Source organism: Lactuca serriola, chromosome 3 (assembly GCF_051521515.1).
Source record: "Lactuca serriola cultivar US96UC23 chromosome 3, Lser_US96UC23_V15, whole genome shotgun sequence".
NCBI classification, from domain to species: Eukaryota; Viridiplantae; Streptophyta; class Magnoliopsida; order Asterales; family Asteraceae; genus Lactuca; species Lactuca serriola.
In genome coordinates this window covers 97,144,958-97,163,343 of record NC_136410.1, presented here as the reverse complement: position 1 = coordinate 97,163,343, position 18,386 = coordinate 97,144,958, and the positions used below count along the sequence as shown (strand labels likewise).

At 34.0% G+C, this 18,386-nt stretch overlaps 1 protein-coding gene across 1 annotated transcript; it reads right to left on the bottom strand.

The window, feature by feature from the left end:
* Positions 1–10,382: 10,382 nt before the first annotated feature.
* Positions 10,383–14,395, bottom strand: LOC145092912 (F-box/FBD/LRR-repeat protein At2g04230-like). The gene is given in 5 exon segments (XM_079030908.1): positions 10,383–12,208; positions 12,386–12,571; positions 12,701–12,721; positions 12,833–13,501; positions 13,504–14,395. Coding segments are annotated over 5 exon segments (1,533 nt in total). The 5' UTR covers positions 13,705–14,395; the 3' UTR covers positions 10,383–11,752.
* Positions 14,396–18,386: the final 3,991 nt, after the last annotated feature.

Below are 18,386 nucleotides of genomic sequence, written 5' to 3'. Positions count from 1 at the left end.
TAATCCTACTTATAAAATGTAAATTAATCACATAAAAGGCAGTGAACCTATCTATTGGTGGTATAATTTTAGTAAGCAGGGTATCGAACTCAGGGAACGACAATTTAAACTAATTATTAAAATTATTTAATAGTAACTAACAAATAATAAAAGAGATGGTTTTCTCTAGTTTTGCAAGACTAGAAACTTACTAACTAATAATTAAACTAATTAACTAGAAACTAGGAAAGCAAATATTCGACTAAATTCAATAATGAAGGAAACTTCTGTTTAGGTTCAACTCAATTGATCCTATGGTTGATTTTATGGTAATAATGCAATGGATTAGTTGTTCTATTGGCTACCGATTCAAGTGATTAGGTTCACATTCGCTACATTAATCCTTAGAAAACAAACTAACTCAAACAGTGGTCAGTTGTCTAATTACTTTAATTTCCTAAGTTATTTATTCGGGTTAATTAAGACTTGTAATGGTCAACTAAATTGGCCCTTTAGTTAACCTCTTGTTGATGGTCATCACACAAGCTCCACGGAAATTTACCTATTTTCCTATTAATTCTAGTTTCACATTCGCTAATCATAGTCATATAAGGTTCTTTAACAAGCTTAGATTAACAAAATCACTCACAATGAGTACTCTTGCTTCTTTTGCTCCCAAGCATTCTTTTTGGACTGAAAACACAATTCACACACTTTTAAGTATCTTTTGTCCATAATATGCAAATAAATAGCTAATAAATGATAAAAATTAATATTAAATAAAGGGCTACATATGCACATATCAAAAATCATTAAGTTGTATTTTTTTACAGACTTTACTCTAGGTATTTTTTTTAAATACCACGTAGTTTTTATACAATTTGTTCATTTCAGTCGTTTAGTCTCATTTACATTGGTTGGACATTATTTTTGTTAGCACGTTTTATAAAAAGAAACGGAGAGAATGGTGATAAGGAGGCTTGAACTCGAGACCTCTCAGTCATGATTCATGTGATTTAATATCTTTGTATTTAACTTTATTTTATATATATATATATATATATATATATATATATATATATATATATATATATATATAATTCTACTTTAGTTATATTTTTTTTCATTAATACACTATATAATTAACTACTTCAAGTGCCATTAGCATTCTCATACTATAAAAATAGAAAAAATAAATAAATAAAAGGCATGTTCATGGATCACTGATCTCATTTGAGTAAAATTTTCTGGAATCGCAAGCTTTATTTGTTTTAATTTATCATAAATGTCACACATAGAATATATTGTTGGTTTTTTTGAAAATACTTCCTTATATGTAACTGCTTCAAAGAAATACATGCATGCATATAAACATACTTTAATCGTCCTTGAATGCTTGCTTTTCATAGAACAATTGAACTCTCATTTTCACAAGGTTCTAAAAATCATAAAACGAGTGAGTTATTTCTAGACATCTTCTGTTAGATGGGTTATGTTGCTCTTTTTAAGAGTGATTTCAGCATGTCTAGTGTTTCATATCTATTGAAAGACACATCCTAACTAAAATCATCAAAATTCTTCTTGACAACACTAATAGTTTGCTCTATTATCACTACCTTCTCTTGATCTCACAATAAAATATTCATACACAAATATTGATTCCAAATCCATATTCAATCTCTAATGATTCAAGCATACCGGATATTACACTAAGTACGTATCATGTCATTTGTGGTTGACTATATCAGATTAAATTCTAGTGATCCATGTACCTCATTAGATAGAGTATTCTTACGTCATGTTACATTTGTAAGAATTCAAAGTTGAATTATGTATCTTGAATCAATTTCAAATTTTCCAATGTTTGTTTATTGACGGGTGCGGACTTTTTTGCTAATGTCTATCCATTATAAACTATGATTCCAACACTATAGTCACAAATCTTATTATAGAAAGATATTTCCAAACTAAGACCGACATTCAGTTAATTTTGAAAACAACTGCATATAACTTGTGTGTGTCTATCACACACCATATTTAGGGAATCGCTAGTGCTTCTACTAGATCTAATGAAAACTTGCAATCCTACTTCCAACGATAAGATTAATTTGACTTCTAATAGGATAAGGGTCACACATAGATGTTTGCTTTGGATGAAAGTTCATACATATCATATGGATATATAGACTTCCAAAGTTATTTTGATGCACCAATTAATCTATCCTCGCGAAGGTGGTCATTCAAAAATTACTCTAAAGAAGCCTTGTAATGTTCCAAAAATTACAATAAATTTTGAACTTTTTAAAAACTCATTTATTTAAAATAACACCCCAAAGGTTTCATTACTTGACTAAAACCATTAAGTTTAACTAAAAACATCCATAATAATGAACTCTATTATGTTTCATAAACTGTCATTCAAAACAGCGGAAACAAAGTTTATACAGTTTCATAGTTATAAATAATCATCAAGTTGCGACATTTGTATAGTCAAGCCATGTTATTCCCTTTACTAGAACCTGCAAATCCTGAAATAATAATTTTAAGAGGGAAAGGGTAAGTATGAAGCTTAGTGAATTCCAACACTACGTAACAATAGAAGTACTACATCCTACTCCTACATATCATGCCATTATCAAACATACAAGCATTCATATAGCATAAACATCAAAATCATACAACTTGTGCCTATTTAGGAACACATCCTAAACAACACCCAACTAAGGACTCGGTATTACTGTCGTCGGTCCATGGACTCAACGTTTCCGCCTTCGTCCCCTGACTCGTCGCTGGCCTTCGGTTTGAAGTCTGAAATGTTGTATGTAGGGTAATCCAAAATGACAGAGTTTGAAATGATGTCCGTAACGGGTTAAAATAGTATTTATAAGGGGAACCACATTACCGAATCGGATCCATTACCCAATACAAAATAAGGTCCGGAATAACCCTTTCCGCACTGAATGGTCATTTAAAAAAAAGGTAAATATTATTAAAATAATATTAAAAAATGCTTAATTTACTCAATTTCTCTAAAATAAATTGTTCATGTGTTTATAAAGAAAAAAATCGAAATGATACATAATGAAAATGTCATTATTTTTTTCATAAAATTGTTTCAAACATTATAATTTCAAGAAAACAAAACCCATCAATGTATCCTAGTTTCCTTCTTTGCAATGAGTCTGAAGCTTGTAGCCGTAGGTTATACTTGTATCCCATCGTTTTAACAGAGGAATAAGTTTGTTGTGCTCTTTTAGTAACGTTATAGATAAAAAGAAACATCAAGTGCCTGTAGTTTAGTAGTAAGAAGTCCACGTTGTGGCCGTGGAGACCTGCGCTTGAAACCCAGCACAGCCACATTTTTGTAATTTTTTTTTTTTTTTGAGATTATTCACGTGAGATTTCAATGGCTACTTCATTTTCTTGATTTACATGTCATATGTTTTTTTTAATAGTGTACTTGTTCTCCGTGTGAAACAAATTTTTATTTTAGGTTGGTGAATGGGAACCGACCAAAACCCCGAACCGTTTCACCCCTTCATACTCGATTCATTAGGAGCGACGGACATAAAACATTTGATTAGTGGTGGCACCAAAAATTAATAGTGGCACTCATATTTCGAAAGCTTTGCACCTAATAGAAAAAATAAAAAATAAATACACTACGGGGCTGAATCAGAGTAGTGACTCAAAACCCCTCGGGCACTACATAGGTCCACCAATGTTAACTTGGTACATAGTTTGATTAGATTTTTATTCATGTCAACTACTATAAATTAATGCTCTTTCATGCAGCGGCGGACATAGAACATTTGACTAGTGCTGACAGTTATATTTCTCAGGCGTTGCACCTAATAGAAAAAAATAAATAAAAAATAAAAATACACTAAGGGGCTGAATCGGAGTAGTGGACCCCTCGGGCATTACAAAGGTCCGCCAATGTTTCCATGTAAAGTGTGTTAGGAAAATATAACCTAAAAACTATACGAAAGAACAAAATCCTAAAATTGTTGACTGAGGCCTGTGTTTAATATAATTTTCTTAAAACAAATTTGTCTTATATGGGTGTATGTTCCCTGGATACAACAGTAGAAAGCAATTATTCTAGATTGTTCGAACCCTCAATTGGCCGGATTATATCTTGGTTGTAGCAAGAGATAAAAGATGAAGCAGAAACCTAAGAGAGGAAGAGTATTATTCCGTTTCATTCGGTGTCTAATCAGTCACATAGGCGTTGTATTTATACTACCCAATATAATTGATGTAATTAAAACGAAATTGTAACCGTCATAATTAAATAAGACAATTAATCAAGAAATCAAAACTGAAATCTATGATTAATAGCTTTTAATTTGTTTTTGTAACTACTAACTGAAAAGAAATAATTACAAAAAGGTCCTTGAACTTTTCTGGTCGACTGGTGGTGCATCCGGACCCACAGGATGCACGCTCGCACACAAGTTCAGTGCCTGAAGCCAAATTGGTTCGCATTTGCACTGCTTGCGTGCGCGCGCAAAAAGAATATTGGTTCTAATAAATCTTACGAAGATAGCTACTCTTTGTAATTATATACCCATTTCCTTTTCATACTCCCATCAATATGGGATGAGTTAAAACCATTTAACCCACTTATTTTTCTCTTCCAATTACCATACTTTGATAAGTAATTTCTCATTCATTTCTAATCTGTTTTGAACGTGTGATATATCAAAACGAAGGTATCACGGAAGAGAACACAAACACATAATCATTTGTCCTTTTTTTATTACATTGAAAGTTCGAAATTCGTGCTAAAAATGGAGAAAATCCATTTTTGGCAATTAGTAAAATTAATTTTCCAACAAAAGTGAAAGGAAATAAAACTGTTAACTTGGTATATAGTCTGATTAATCTCAAGGAATGATGGATGTAATCTAAATTTATTTCAGTTATGGTTCATTGGCCTAATTCTTGTTCATTTCTAGTGTAATTATATACGTATGGATCGAGTTGAACAAGATTAAGCCAAAGAATGTCGTTTATGTCATGAACATCCACACATCGGACTAACTCGTGACATTGTACTTGAAAATGTTTGAATGTAACTAGTTTCAAGATACATGTGTTTATTAGCGAGACTTTATATAGGAGACCAACATATATGGTCTGCCACTAGGGTACAACAAGGCGAACCTTTGGGCCCTCTTCTTTTTGCCCTCGTTTTGCATCCGCTTGTGCACAAGATTAGAGACAATTGCAAGCTCCTTCTCCATGTTTGGTATCTAGATGATAGGATTGTCATTGGCAGGGCCGATCCTGAGGCCGATCCTGAGGATGTAAATATCCTCAAATGCTCAGGACGAGTCAGAGAAAAGTGGCCCCTATCATTATTATAAGTTTTTTATTTTTAAATATATATATACATAATAAAAAACTTGGGCCCTGTGCAGCTGTCCACTTTGCCCCCCCCCCCCCCCCAACACCCCATGGTCAATGGGGATTCAGAGGTGGTGGCTAAAGTGTTGAACATTATTCGGGTGAATGGTTCAGGTTGGGTCTTGAGATGAACATTAAGAAAACAGAGATTTTTTTGATCCTCCTGTGATGGTAGGAAGCTTCATGCTGATTTATTCCCATCAGATATAAGGAGACCGTCTTTGGGGGTGAAGCTCCTTGGGGGGGGGGGGGGGGGTAGCAAAGACGCGGGCTTTATTACTTTATTAGCGGGATGGCCATGAAGAGAGCGGTCAATGATGTTGATTTGATGGGTCTTCTTCCACAACTATGTGACCCGCAGAGTGAGCTCCTTTTGCTTCGATCATGTATGGGCATTGCAAAACTTTTCTTTGGTTTAAGGACATGCCAACCGGTGCACGTAGAAGATGCAACTTTGTTCTTTGACAAAGGATTGTGTGGTTCTGTCGAGGATATGGTGGTATGTGGAGGCCCCTTTTTTTGGGACATCCAATGGCGCTTGACTTCCTTACCTATTCGATTCGGTGGTTTGGGTTTGTACTCAGCATACGAGGTTTCCTCTTACGAATTTGTAGTCTCGAGGGCCCAATCTTGGACATTACAAGACCACATCTTACGTGACAGTGGCATATGTGGTATGGTCTCTGATTACCTATGTGCTTTGACTTGTCTTCGAGATACGATTATGGGATTCGATTGTAGCAGTTTCACTAATAAGGACACCCCCCCTAAATCCCGAAAAACATTGGTGTGTGCCCTTTTTAGCAAAATCGTCAAAGATATGGAAGTCGACTTCGAAATGACTGTTAGACAGAAAACAGTTTTTGAGTGTCTTCGAGCACCTCATGCATAAGATTTTCTGCTGACTATTCCTATTGATGGCCTCGGCCAACATATATCTCATGTGGAGTACCGACCAGTGATATCAATAGCGAGCATAGCGACCGCTATTGCGTTTTGCGAGGCGAGGCGTTCAAGGGTCGCTATGGGCTCAATAGCGACTTCATAGCGACGTAGCGACGTTCTTGATTTTTTTTAATACGGTATCTATAGACCCGTTTTAGGGTTTTTTTTAGTTGACTAAGTCAAAGAAGGTTCATACGCTCTTCTCTCGACCCAGCCTCCCTTCTGCTTCTTCAACTATTGCCAGCTCCTTCCCTTCTTCCTGCGGTTTCTCTTGCAATCAAAGATTAATAGTCTTTTTTGGTAGTATGCATGTTTTAGAACTTATTTGAGTTAATAGTCTTGGGGTTTTTAGCTTATTTATTATTTATAATTGCTAATTAGGTGAAGTAAAAGTAGTATAAATTTTTTAATAGGTATTCTCTAAAAATGAAATAGCCATCGCTATTTCATCGCTATCGCGACATAGCTTATAGGTAGGTTGTCGCTATGACCTCGCTATCGCCATCAATAACACTGGTACCGACCCATCCTTCGTTACCGCCTCATTATTCTTTTATTTCTAATTATAGGTCGCTTATGTGGCACACCAACCAAAAAAAAATCGTTAACAGGGAAAACAAGTAAAACGAGTGAAATGAACAAATTTCATAAAATTTATGGAGTAAAATTTTAAAAAACGTACTTAAGATAAAATCATAAAAAATTATAAAGTTAAGCACTTTATTGCAAGTTTTACTTTAGTAAAGCTAGAAAGTTAAATGAAAGTTTTTAGGTAAAACTGAACAAAGCAAAAAGGATAAAACCATTAAAAATTGCAAATATAAGGGCTTTCTTGCCTATATATATATATATATATATATATATATATATATATATATATATATATATATATATATATATATCCTAATAAAAGAGTAGTTATTTTGCCATGTGTCATCATATTAGACATCTTAATTAATGTGTTGCCACTTGTCAATATATTAGTTCTTCATTTTAAATTTTTTAGATCTCCTCATTACTGTGATCCTATTTGTCAATGTATTTATTCTCTATTTTAAAATTTAAATTTTATATTAATGTTTTCATTAATTCACAAATAAAAAATGTCTAATATATATTAAAAATTAATTTTACATATTTATTTGAATCAACGATTATAATTTCGCACAACTAAAAAAATATCTTTTAAATTAATAATTTATTTAAAATAATTGATTAATAATTTTGAATTTTTACTATAAAAGTTTAATTAATTTTATAATCGTGATTCCCACGAGTTATAAACTAGTATATATATATATATATATATATATATATATATATATATATATATATATATATATATATATATATATATATATATATATATATCTTTCTTTATTAAAATATCACATTTTACTTTCATATTTATGCTGAGTTTGGCGTTATATCAATAAATAATCTCAAATAGTTTTTATCAAAAATTAGCTTGTAAACTACTATAAAATATTTTTGTGCATAGTTGGTCCAAACATATATAAGGCTCAAATGCAAAAATATAAGAAAGGCCCCAAAGTTATAACAATAGGGAAGATTCTAAATTACATACACCATGAAATTAATATGAACACTAATTTCTTTCAATTACTAAATATTGTTGTATAACATATAAAATCAACCTTTGTTGATTAGGCATTTGAAAATGGAATATATGTAGACTAACATTTTAATATGAAGGAGATAATTCTCATATCTTATTTTATACCACAAAAACAAGAAATCAACGCAAAATCACTTCATTATAAAGCATCTAACATAATCTTTTTTACATATTAATTATGCATTAATTAAAAAAAGAACCCTAAAATGTTGGAATTTACTAATTTAACAACTCATTACAATCAAAATAATACCACCTTATCATCTCCCCTTTTAATGCCTTTTAGCTTATTAATTAACCTTGGTAACATCAAAAAAGTGGTAGGAGTTAACCATTTCCTCGAAGAGAAGTTCGGTTTTTCTACAATTATTTTGCTTCAAAACCTTTTGAACTATAACATTATATGTCACACTATTTTGCAAATAGCCATTCTCTTTTATCTTCATAAGCACTTTGTTTCTTTCAACAAATAACCCATTTTGACAATGCACTTGTATCCAGTGGTCCAATGCTTTTTAATGTCCAGGGTGAAAAGTTAAAATAACGCCCCATTTTTATGTCTCACAACTACAAAAACATATGTTTTTACCACACAAATATGAGAAGCTAAATTACAAACATTGGATTTGGTTATTGTTAATTCACACCAGTTATTTCAAATTTCAGTTACACCGAACTAATAACACTTGAGGTTATTTTCTTGAAAAACAATATTAGTGAACTGAAGTGAGGTTTAGATGGGATAAGACATCATAACAAAACAAATTATTATTGAACTGGGAATGCTAGATGGAAAATTGGAAGACTATTTATGAAGTTTGTAAAAGTACAACCACTAATACGTATTAATTAACGTCATAACAGGTGATTAAATTTAGGAATAAGTAGATATTTATCTAGATCATGAATTTCTTATGTGCTTGCTTCTCCAAAACCTAAGATAAATCATTATAACTTTTAACAATAAACTCAATTCTAATAGCTAAAAATGCATGTATTACCAAAAGCATGTTGCTAATGTATCATAGTTTTCTAAACGTTCTAGGTTTGAATAATTTCCAATGAAGAATTCAATAGAATAAAACAAAAAAGTCAACACAGGAGATTACAATGAGGTCTAGAACACAATTTACATTATTAAGAACTCATTTGATTATGAATACAGTGTGGACTTTAATTCAACTTGATTCCAATCATATTAACCAAACTTGTTTTGCTACAAGAATGTTCTTATTGCCTCTAGAAGCTAGAGATAAACTTGAATAATTTTTAAGCAGCCCCAATAATAACTTTAGATAACATATTAACGGTTTGTCAAATCAAATGTACAACTTTTATTATCAAAAGAACAACAGCTATGCATTTAGGCTTACTTTAATCTCTGTAACTTATAAAGGAAAATTGAGATATTGAAATATTGAGATTTGCTACACCCATAGTACATATATGTCATCAAATAAACAACAAAAAGTGAACACGTTTGATTGGCACTACAAGAAATTAAATTACATCCAGGTAAAGGAGTAAGAGACTAAGGTGCTGTTTGTTTTTTGAAAAAAAACCTCTTCAGACCTCTTACTGATGCACGGCACAGCACACGCACAATATTTTTTATCTCGCAGCTATTTATTTTTCAGAAGTCTTCGGATTAAAAAACCTCTGTGCGTGTTTTTCTTGGTGCAACACTTGTTTTGCCTCTTCCTACCTCTTTCAACCTCTTTTTTTTTCTTGCTAAAATATTGATTATATATTGTTGAAATCTTATTTCACATTTTTTTTCATTTTTTTTTTGTTTATTCTTGTTGAATTTTTTTTTATATTGAATAATAATAATTTGTAGATGAAATATCATTATTTTTTACCAAAATATCTTTATTTTTTTTAAATATCATTATTTTTTGCTGAAATATTATAAATTATTGCCGAAATGTCAAAAATTATTAAATTTTCAGTATTAAAAAACTATTTTTCAGATTAAAAAATCAGTTTATTCTAATTTTTTAATATCTGCAGCAGCATGCAGATGTTAAAAAAACAAACACGCTTCTTATCACAGTCTGCAGCCGTTTGGTTCACCACTTCTACTGCAGAGGGTTGCAGAGGTGGTCCGCAAAGTTTATGGATTTTTGCTTCGAAAAAACAAACAACACCTAAGAGTAGGTGGTCCTCGTGTTCATCTTTCCACGCCACTAATTAGAAAAACCCGAAAACTAAGAAATCGGAAATCACCTCAAGCTTAGTGGTCTGCATCCTCCTTTTTCTGCACCACTAATCAAAACTCAGAAAACAAAATGAGAACAACAATTGGATTCTTGAACTCCTCTTTCGAACTCTATAAATTGGAATAACTAATCAGAAAATCAAATGGAAATAGGCATATGGCATCAAAAGCAAATAATAAAAATGAATAAGAAGCAAAGACTGCAATCGATGTACTTGAATTTTAGAATTCGATCATTCCAATTTATACATAATAAAGAGGAATTAGAACCAAAATACATAATAAAGAGGAATTAGAATCAAAATACACAGCCAAAAATAGTAATCAGTACATAATTTTGGGATTTTTTCACCATTGCAAAAGATTTCCAATGTGAGGGGGGAGGGGGTGAATTGTGATAAACTAATTGCATGAATATCACCATTGCCAACCATAATTTTTCTGATTGTATCGAGGCTCCTCATCTTTAGTTTTTAAGCATTTGGTTTTTTTTTTTTTTTTTTTGCCGCGTTCGATTTTCACTTATCAAGTGCGATGCCCCCCAAAAAAGAGTCATTTGGATCAATTTTTTTGCTCAAATAACCTACACCCATAAGAATTGGAACAAATTCGACCATTCCAATTTATACATTAAAATGCAATATGTTCAAAAATTAAGATAGCTTATGTGCGCCAAACGCACAACCTTAAGCTTATAAGTTTTTCAATATGGTGTTTCTTGGAGTAGTCCTTTTTTTGGTCTCATTATAGAATGGTTCGGTCTCGATTCAGTCTTTTTGTCGAAGTCTAATTTCAACAATGAAATTAGTTTTGAAATCAAAGAATATTTAGGATATTACATCTAATAGAAAATGGTTAAAACTTTATTAAATATTAGAAGATTTGAACGTTCATGGAAATTTACATTTAAGCTATAACGTCCCAACTTTCAAACCATAATTTTTCTTTTTCAGAATAAAATATAATGTCACACTGTGTTTTCAAGATAATATGAAAACTCATTTTGTTTAATTAATGAAAAGCATAATTTCCAAAACATAATAGTATCATAAAATCAGCGGAAGTCTAGTTCATAATTCAATAGTGATGCACGCACATTACAGTTAAGTTGGGCCCCTCCTTTCTGATGAGTTTTCTAGGTTAGAACAAAAAGATTTGCACAACATATTTTACACAAACACTTATGGGAGTATGCAACGTAGAACTTTATGACATTTTCTCTAGGTATAGCAACATACTTTATGAAACAACATCTAAACTACAAAATCAAAATTTACTAGGTTAGAATCATACCTTTTGCAACAATAAAATGATGCAAGAAACTCTCTTGTAAATCTCCTTGGAAAACTAGCTCCAATAATATGGTAGCCTCTAATATGTCATACCCAAACTGTAGAAAAGCCGTATAATTGAAAATATGGAGAGAGGGAGAGGAAAAGATCCAATTTCTTCTTGAGTAGGGTTAAGGATCGGTGTTGCAAAGGGATATGTCCCTTTATATAGTTGTTATATCACCTATAAACACTAGATTTGAATATTAAAGTAATAGTATTTTAATGTGATTCAAATACTGTTTCCTTTATGATCTTCATCCATCCCAATATATTATTCGTGAGAATGGCAGCATCTTCACACAATCTAGAATAATTGGGTTGCATCACAGCCCTCTCTGATGCAGATAGCTGAGTCATCAATTCTTCGATACACTGAAACAATGAACGCCTTTCCTGCAACCATTCTATAATCTCTGATGTTTCAACACAGCTTGACATAGAGTGTGCCATGATGAGACAAGTCTCAAATGCTACAGATTTACTTTGATTAATCAGTGCAACCATTTCCCCAATGTTCAATTGCAGTTCCCTCACCCAATGCTTCTTAACTTGTGGTTTGCCATGTTCATCCATTTGAGCCTTGTTATTTGTATTTGCTTTACACTGCTTTAGCCACAGCCCCAAGTGTTTCACAAATAGTTGTGCTGATGCCATATCCCCCATAACTGTAGTCTCCTGCAATATGATTCCATAATCATACTAAATTTCAAGTTTTGTAAGGTAAAATGTTATAATGTTACAATGTTGTGTGTTTTGGTATTGTTATGTATGTCGTCTAAAAAAACACTTTACTGCATAAACTAGGAAAATGATGAAACCATATCAAATAATAAACTGGCATTGTGAAAATACCTTATGTGAGACCATTGGGAAGATGGCACATGGAGAAGCATCATAGTTTTTTATTTCAGTTACTTTCTCTTGTGCCCGCACTTCCAAGTATACCTTAACTGGTAATTTTGGTATAAACTTTAATATCCTTGTGTTAGCAAACGCACAAATTTGATGTGGGATTAGTTCCATGGATGAAGAAAGATGCTGCAGAAAATATAATAAAAGAAAATTACATATAGATCAATGCCATCTTCATAATAATGTGTGTGTGTGTGTGTATATATATATAATAGGTTCAAGTGGAGCAGCCAAATGCAAGAACTCTAGATATACCTCCCTTTCTTCAAAAAGACGCTGCAGAAAATAAAAGGAAAGGAAGTTAGATATAGATGAATGCAATATTCATAAGTCATAACCAAGTGTTGAGATTAAAAATCTTGGTAAGATGAATGACCAATACGATACCTGTAGAATCCCCAAGCTAAGTATAAGAAGCTTGGCACTGCGGAAGTGTTGAAGCAGACAAACTATTTCATGAGCATCTGCAATGAATGGATGGTTCATACAAAGATCAGCCTTCTCCAAACAAGGGAAGCCTGGTGTAGAAATCTGCCATGGATGAGAAATTTCTATCACCAAGGAGGCGAGCCCAGGTGCAGAAATCAGATGCTTCCCAGCGCACCATTTAATAGTGAGGTTCTTGAGTTGAGGTGCAACCACATTCACAAACTCCTTCAACTCCATATCCATACGTATATATTCAAGTGTAAGATCAGAAAGTCGAGGAAGACAAATATTCAAAACTTTTGCTCCCTTCATTAATGTGCATCGTCTTAAGAACAGGTTCTTCAAATTGGTGAATTTGGAGAAAAACTCATTATCATCAGATAATTGGATATGGTGAAGATGCAAAGTCGTTAAAGCAGGGAGGTCCCACGCTGGTGTGGCAATAGATGATAATCGGTAAACGAGGGGGCGTCCAACAATTTTCTCAGGCGAACGCGTAACACTGAGTTGTTGGACATTGTGAGACAATGCACAATTGAGAATGTCTGTAACAGATTCATCATCCCTTACTCTTTTCCCAAGTACGAGACTGACCGAAGAAACTTATGTTTCATTATCACGGTGAGAGACAAAACATTAGAAATAAAATTGGAGATGCTGGGCCCACCATTGAGATTCTCGAAATTCAGATAGGGCATTGAAGTCCAGATAGACCTCCATTTAGATGACAAAACACTGGTTGCTATTGCATCTTTGATGCTAATAAAAGAAATTATTTTATGGATAAGATCGTCTGGCAAGCTGCTTAGTCTATCGCTTTCTACATCCATTGCATCTTTCCTTATGCAATTTGTTTTGTGGCTCCAAAATATCTGCAAAGGAATAGAATAGAATGGAATGATCAGCCAATGCTTTCCAGAATCCACAAGTAATCTACAACCACAAGCAATAAGAAAACTTTGATAACGAACTATATCTACAAAATACAACTGGCCAAAACCCAGGACCAAATTAACATGGAATAAATCATCTGTAACCCCTCACTATATTCCAACAATTAGCCAACTAATTAAGTTTTCACAAAACTATATAACATTAGCAATTACATATCTAGCAGAGCAAAAAATAAAACATAAGCTTCCACTGTTCCAACAATTAACAAAATCATAAATTCACAAAAATTAGGTTAATGATGTAGCTATAAACTTGTGCAAACAAATTCACAGCCACAATTCATAAATTAGATTTGTAAAAATAAAAATTAGGCATGATGAATTGAATGATATAATCGATTCTTGGAAGAGTCAAAGAAGACTCGGTGTGTTGTGGACTTGTTGATGTATTGTGCGCAAAGAGAAAAAAAGAATTCGACAGATACGATGAAGGGGAAGCCAGCATCAGCCTGTGTTGTGTCGATGGATTTTACACAGAGAAGGATCGAATAGCAAACACAGGTGGTGGGATGGATGGGAAGTGTTAGGGTGTTCAATGTCGTGCGTAAACGAATCTACGGAGATTATATAACAGCACTTCGCTTTTGAAGTGGTTTCTTAGTTTTCTATTTTTACAATAAAACCCTTAACTTTGCAACTTATTAACACTTTTATCTTTTTTGTTTATTTTCGTAATTATCCCACAATTTTCATTCAAACTTTTTATTTTAAAGCGAATATTTGCAAGAAAATCATTAAGTTGTATTTTTTTACGACTTTATTCTAGGTAATCTTTTTAAGTAAGTACCCCACGTACTTTTTATACAATATGTTCATATCAGTCATTTAATTTGGTTAACATTGGTTGGGTATAATTTTTGTTTGCACGTTTTATAAAAAGAAATGGAAAGAATGGTTATAAGAAGGCTCGAACTCAAGACTTCTTAGTCATGAATCATGTGATTTGTCGGTCAATAAAATAATATCTTTGTACTTAACGTTGTTGTTATTATATATATATATATATATATATATATATATATATATATATATATATATATATATATATATATATATATATATATATATATATATATATATATATATATATAGGTTTAAATGTTTTTATTATCTATTGTGTGCATGTACGATTCATTCTGGACCAATCATTTTAGTTATTTTAAGAAAGTAATTAATGCATATTAAACGCTGAAGATTTAACTAATATTATCCAATGGCTTCTAGCCCAACGGTATCACGTGGTGCCCTCTCTCTTTGAGGTCGAGGGTTCAAGTTTCGTTGTAGACATATGTGGAATTAAATGTTAGTTTAGGAGTAGATAATATGTGGTTATGGATCACTGATCTCATTTGAGTAAAATTTTCTAGAATCGCAAGCTTTATTTGTTTTAATTTTTCATAAAATATATTGTTGGTTTTTTCGAAAATCCTTCCTTATATGTAAATGCTTCAAATAAATAAAGCATATAAACATACTTTAATCGTCCTTGCATGCTTGCTTTTCACAGAACAATTGAACTCTCATTTTCACAAGGTTCTAAAAATCATTATCACTACCTTCTCTTGATCTCACAATAAAAATATTCGTACACAAATGCTATTTTCAAATACATATTCAATCTCTAATGATTCAAGCATACTGGATATTACACTAAGTACGTATCAGTTTCGTGGGACAGGAGTGTCACACCCTAGACAGAGGCGTTGATTGGTAGATCGTACATTTGTCCCCTGCCTAATCCATGATTTACTTAACCATGGTACTGGTGCGTGCACCTGTACTGAAGTTAGCAGTGATGGTTTGTCGCTTGCTGACTTTCCACCAAGGGTTCCACGTCATATTCTGATTACTAAGAGGTAACTTAATCTAAGGACGGAACGAATGTTGGCTTAGCAAAGGAGGTTGACGGGCTTGATTATGTTGCTCATCCAATTGGCATTTCTGGCATGCCTAGGGGCACGCTATCACTAATAATACCTTTATAAGTGCATAAATTATATCGGCTTCAATGTATAATCTAAAATAAAGGCATATAATTATAACTATGGTTGTAAACGAACTGAATGTTCGTGAACTATTCATCGGGAAGTTCTTTTATGTTCGTTTATTTAATAAATAAATGAACATGAACACAAATTCTCATTCATTTAGTTAAACGAACGAACATGAACAATGGTCTCGTTCGTTCATTTACATTTGTGAACGTTCGTTTATGTTGTTCGTTTAAGTTTTTTTATGTTCATCTATGTTCAATTGTGTAACACCGTGAAATTTCAAAACAATTTTTCATTTTAAATTAATAAAAATACTCCAATCACAATTCTCAAAAACGTGTATCAATTGTTTTTACATAGCATAAGTGCAAATCAAAATCCCCAGAATCTCAAAACATCTCCACCATAAGTGTGTGCTGATCATGTTGGCGCCTTCCCGCGATCATCACCGGTACCTAAAACTCATAACACGCAAATGGTAAGCAATAATGCTTAGTGAGTTCCCTAAAATACCACGTACAACACATACGCCTTTCCAGGTCATAGCTCTATGGGATCTTCCGATCCATGTGTCTCAGGGGATTTCCATCCCATAACTTTGTTGACCTTCCGGTCCATGCTCTGTTGACCTTCCGGTCCATATCATCATACTCATATCATAACATATAACATATACAACATACATCACATTTTCATCATACACATAAGACCTTCTGGTCACACATAATTACCCCATCGGGTAAGGCATAGTGAGAAGACTCACCTCGAAGATGTCGGATGATCGCTCGTGCTCAATCTTCTGACCTAGCTTCCTCCTATAGTATAAATACACCTCTAATTAATACCTCCCCGACTTAGTTTGACTAATGCCCTAAAGTCAACAAAAGTCAGCTCTGGTCAACACTGGTAAATGGCCACCCTTTGACCCAACTTGTCGAGTTAGGCACTGACTCGGCGAGTTCAGATGTGAACTCAAGTCCCCTAAATCCCAACTGACTCACGGAGTCATTTGCCCCAACTCGGCGAATCACCAACTGTGTGAGTCACGGGACAACCCGGGCCGACTCGTCGAGTCTGCTCATGGACTCGGCGAGTTCATTCCATGCTCGAACTCAAATGGCCTTCTAAGGTCAGATCTGTTCCTCTAATCCATAGATCTGACCTTCCCAAGCTCAATAAACACGTAAAGGTTCAAACTTGATACTCATGCATCGTCCAAATAACTCTACTTGAAGCATTTGCCCCAAATACAACATCCTAAGCCCATTTCTTCCATAACTCATCATAAAGCAAGATGTATTAAGCTCTCTGGACCACTATGGGTCTAGATCCGAAGTCTAAACATGATAAGGGACCATATATCCAACAATCATCCCAAGAAAGGGTATAGAAAACCCTAGATCCATGGATTCTTCAACAAAACAGAAAAAGGACCGATATGCTACCTCAAGGATGATGTTCTTTGCTCGAGATCCACAGATATGCAACCTTCTTGGCCTCCTCTAAGTTGGAACCACCTTCTTCTTGCAAACCAACCCACAAAGATCAAATAATGGCTTCTTTCCTCTCACAAACGCTCAAACACTCTTAGGTTTTCTCTCAAGGGTCTGGTAGCCGCAAATGGTGGCTATAAGGGTCCTTAAATAGGTCCCAAACCAGAGAAATTAGGGTTTCTTTCGCCAGCTCTGACTCGGCGAGTGCATTCTCTGATTCGTTGAGTCTAATCATTTTCCACGTCACCCATTCGCGACCTGACTCGACGAGTCTAAGCACCAACTTGTCGAGTCACCTCAACACAATTCAAATTATAATATTAATTAATGTACCTGGGAAACCGGGCGTTACAATTCTCCCCCACTAGAATCAGACTTTGCCCCTGAAGTCTCGCTCTGCAAACAATTTTGGATACTGCTCCCGCATCTCTAACTCCGGCTCCCAAGTCAGCTCGGACCCCTTCCGATGTTGCCACTGGACCTGAACCAAGGACACTTCCTTGTTCCTCAGAACCTTGATCCTCCTATCTCGGATCGTGATTGGCCTCTCAACATAGTTTAGGCTCGCGTCCACCTGAATGTCCTCTAATGGAACCACTGTTGACTCATCGGCAATATACTTCCTCAACCGAGACACGTAGAAGGTATCATGAATCTGTCTCAGCTCGGCAGGTAGCTCCAAACGATACGCTACTCTGCCCACCCTAGCTATCACCCTCAATGGACCGATATATATCGTTGCCCCAACTTGCCTCTCTTTCTAAATCGAATCACACCTTTCCAAGGTGATACCTTCAGGATAACGAAATCACCAACCTGGAACTCGAGCTCTGAGTGACGCCTATCCGCGTAGCTCTTCTGGCGACTCTGAGCCATCAGCAACCTCTGCCTGACCTGCTGAACATGCTCAGTCGTCTGGAGTATTATCTCCGTACTACCCACCATACGTTGTCTTACCTCTCCCCAAAAAATGGGAGTCCGATACCTCCTTCCATACAACAGCTCGAAGGGAGGCATACCGATGCTCGAATGGTGGTTGTTGTTATAGGAAAACTTAGCCAAAGGCAGATAC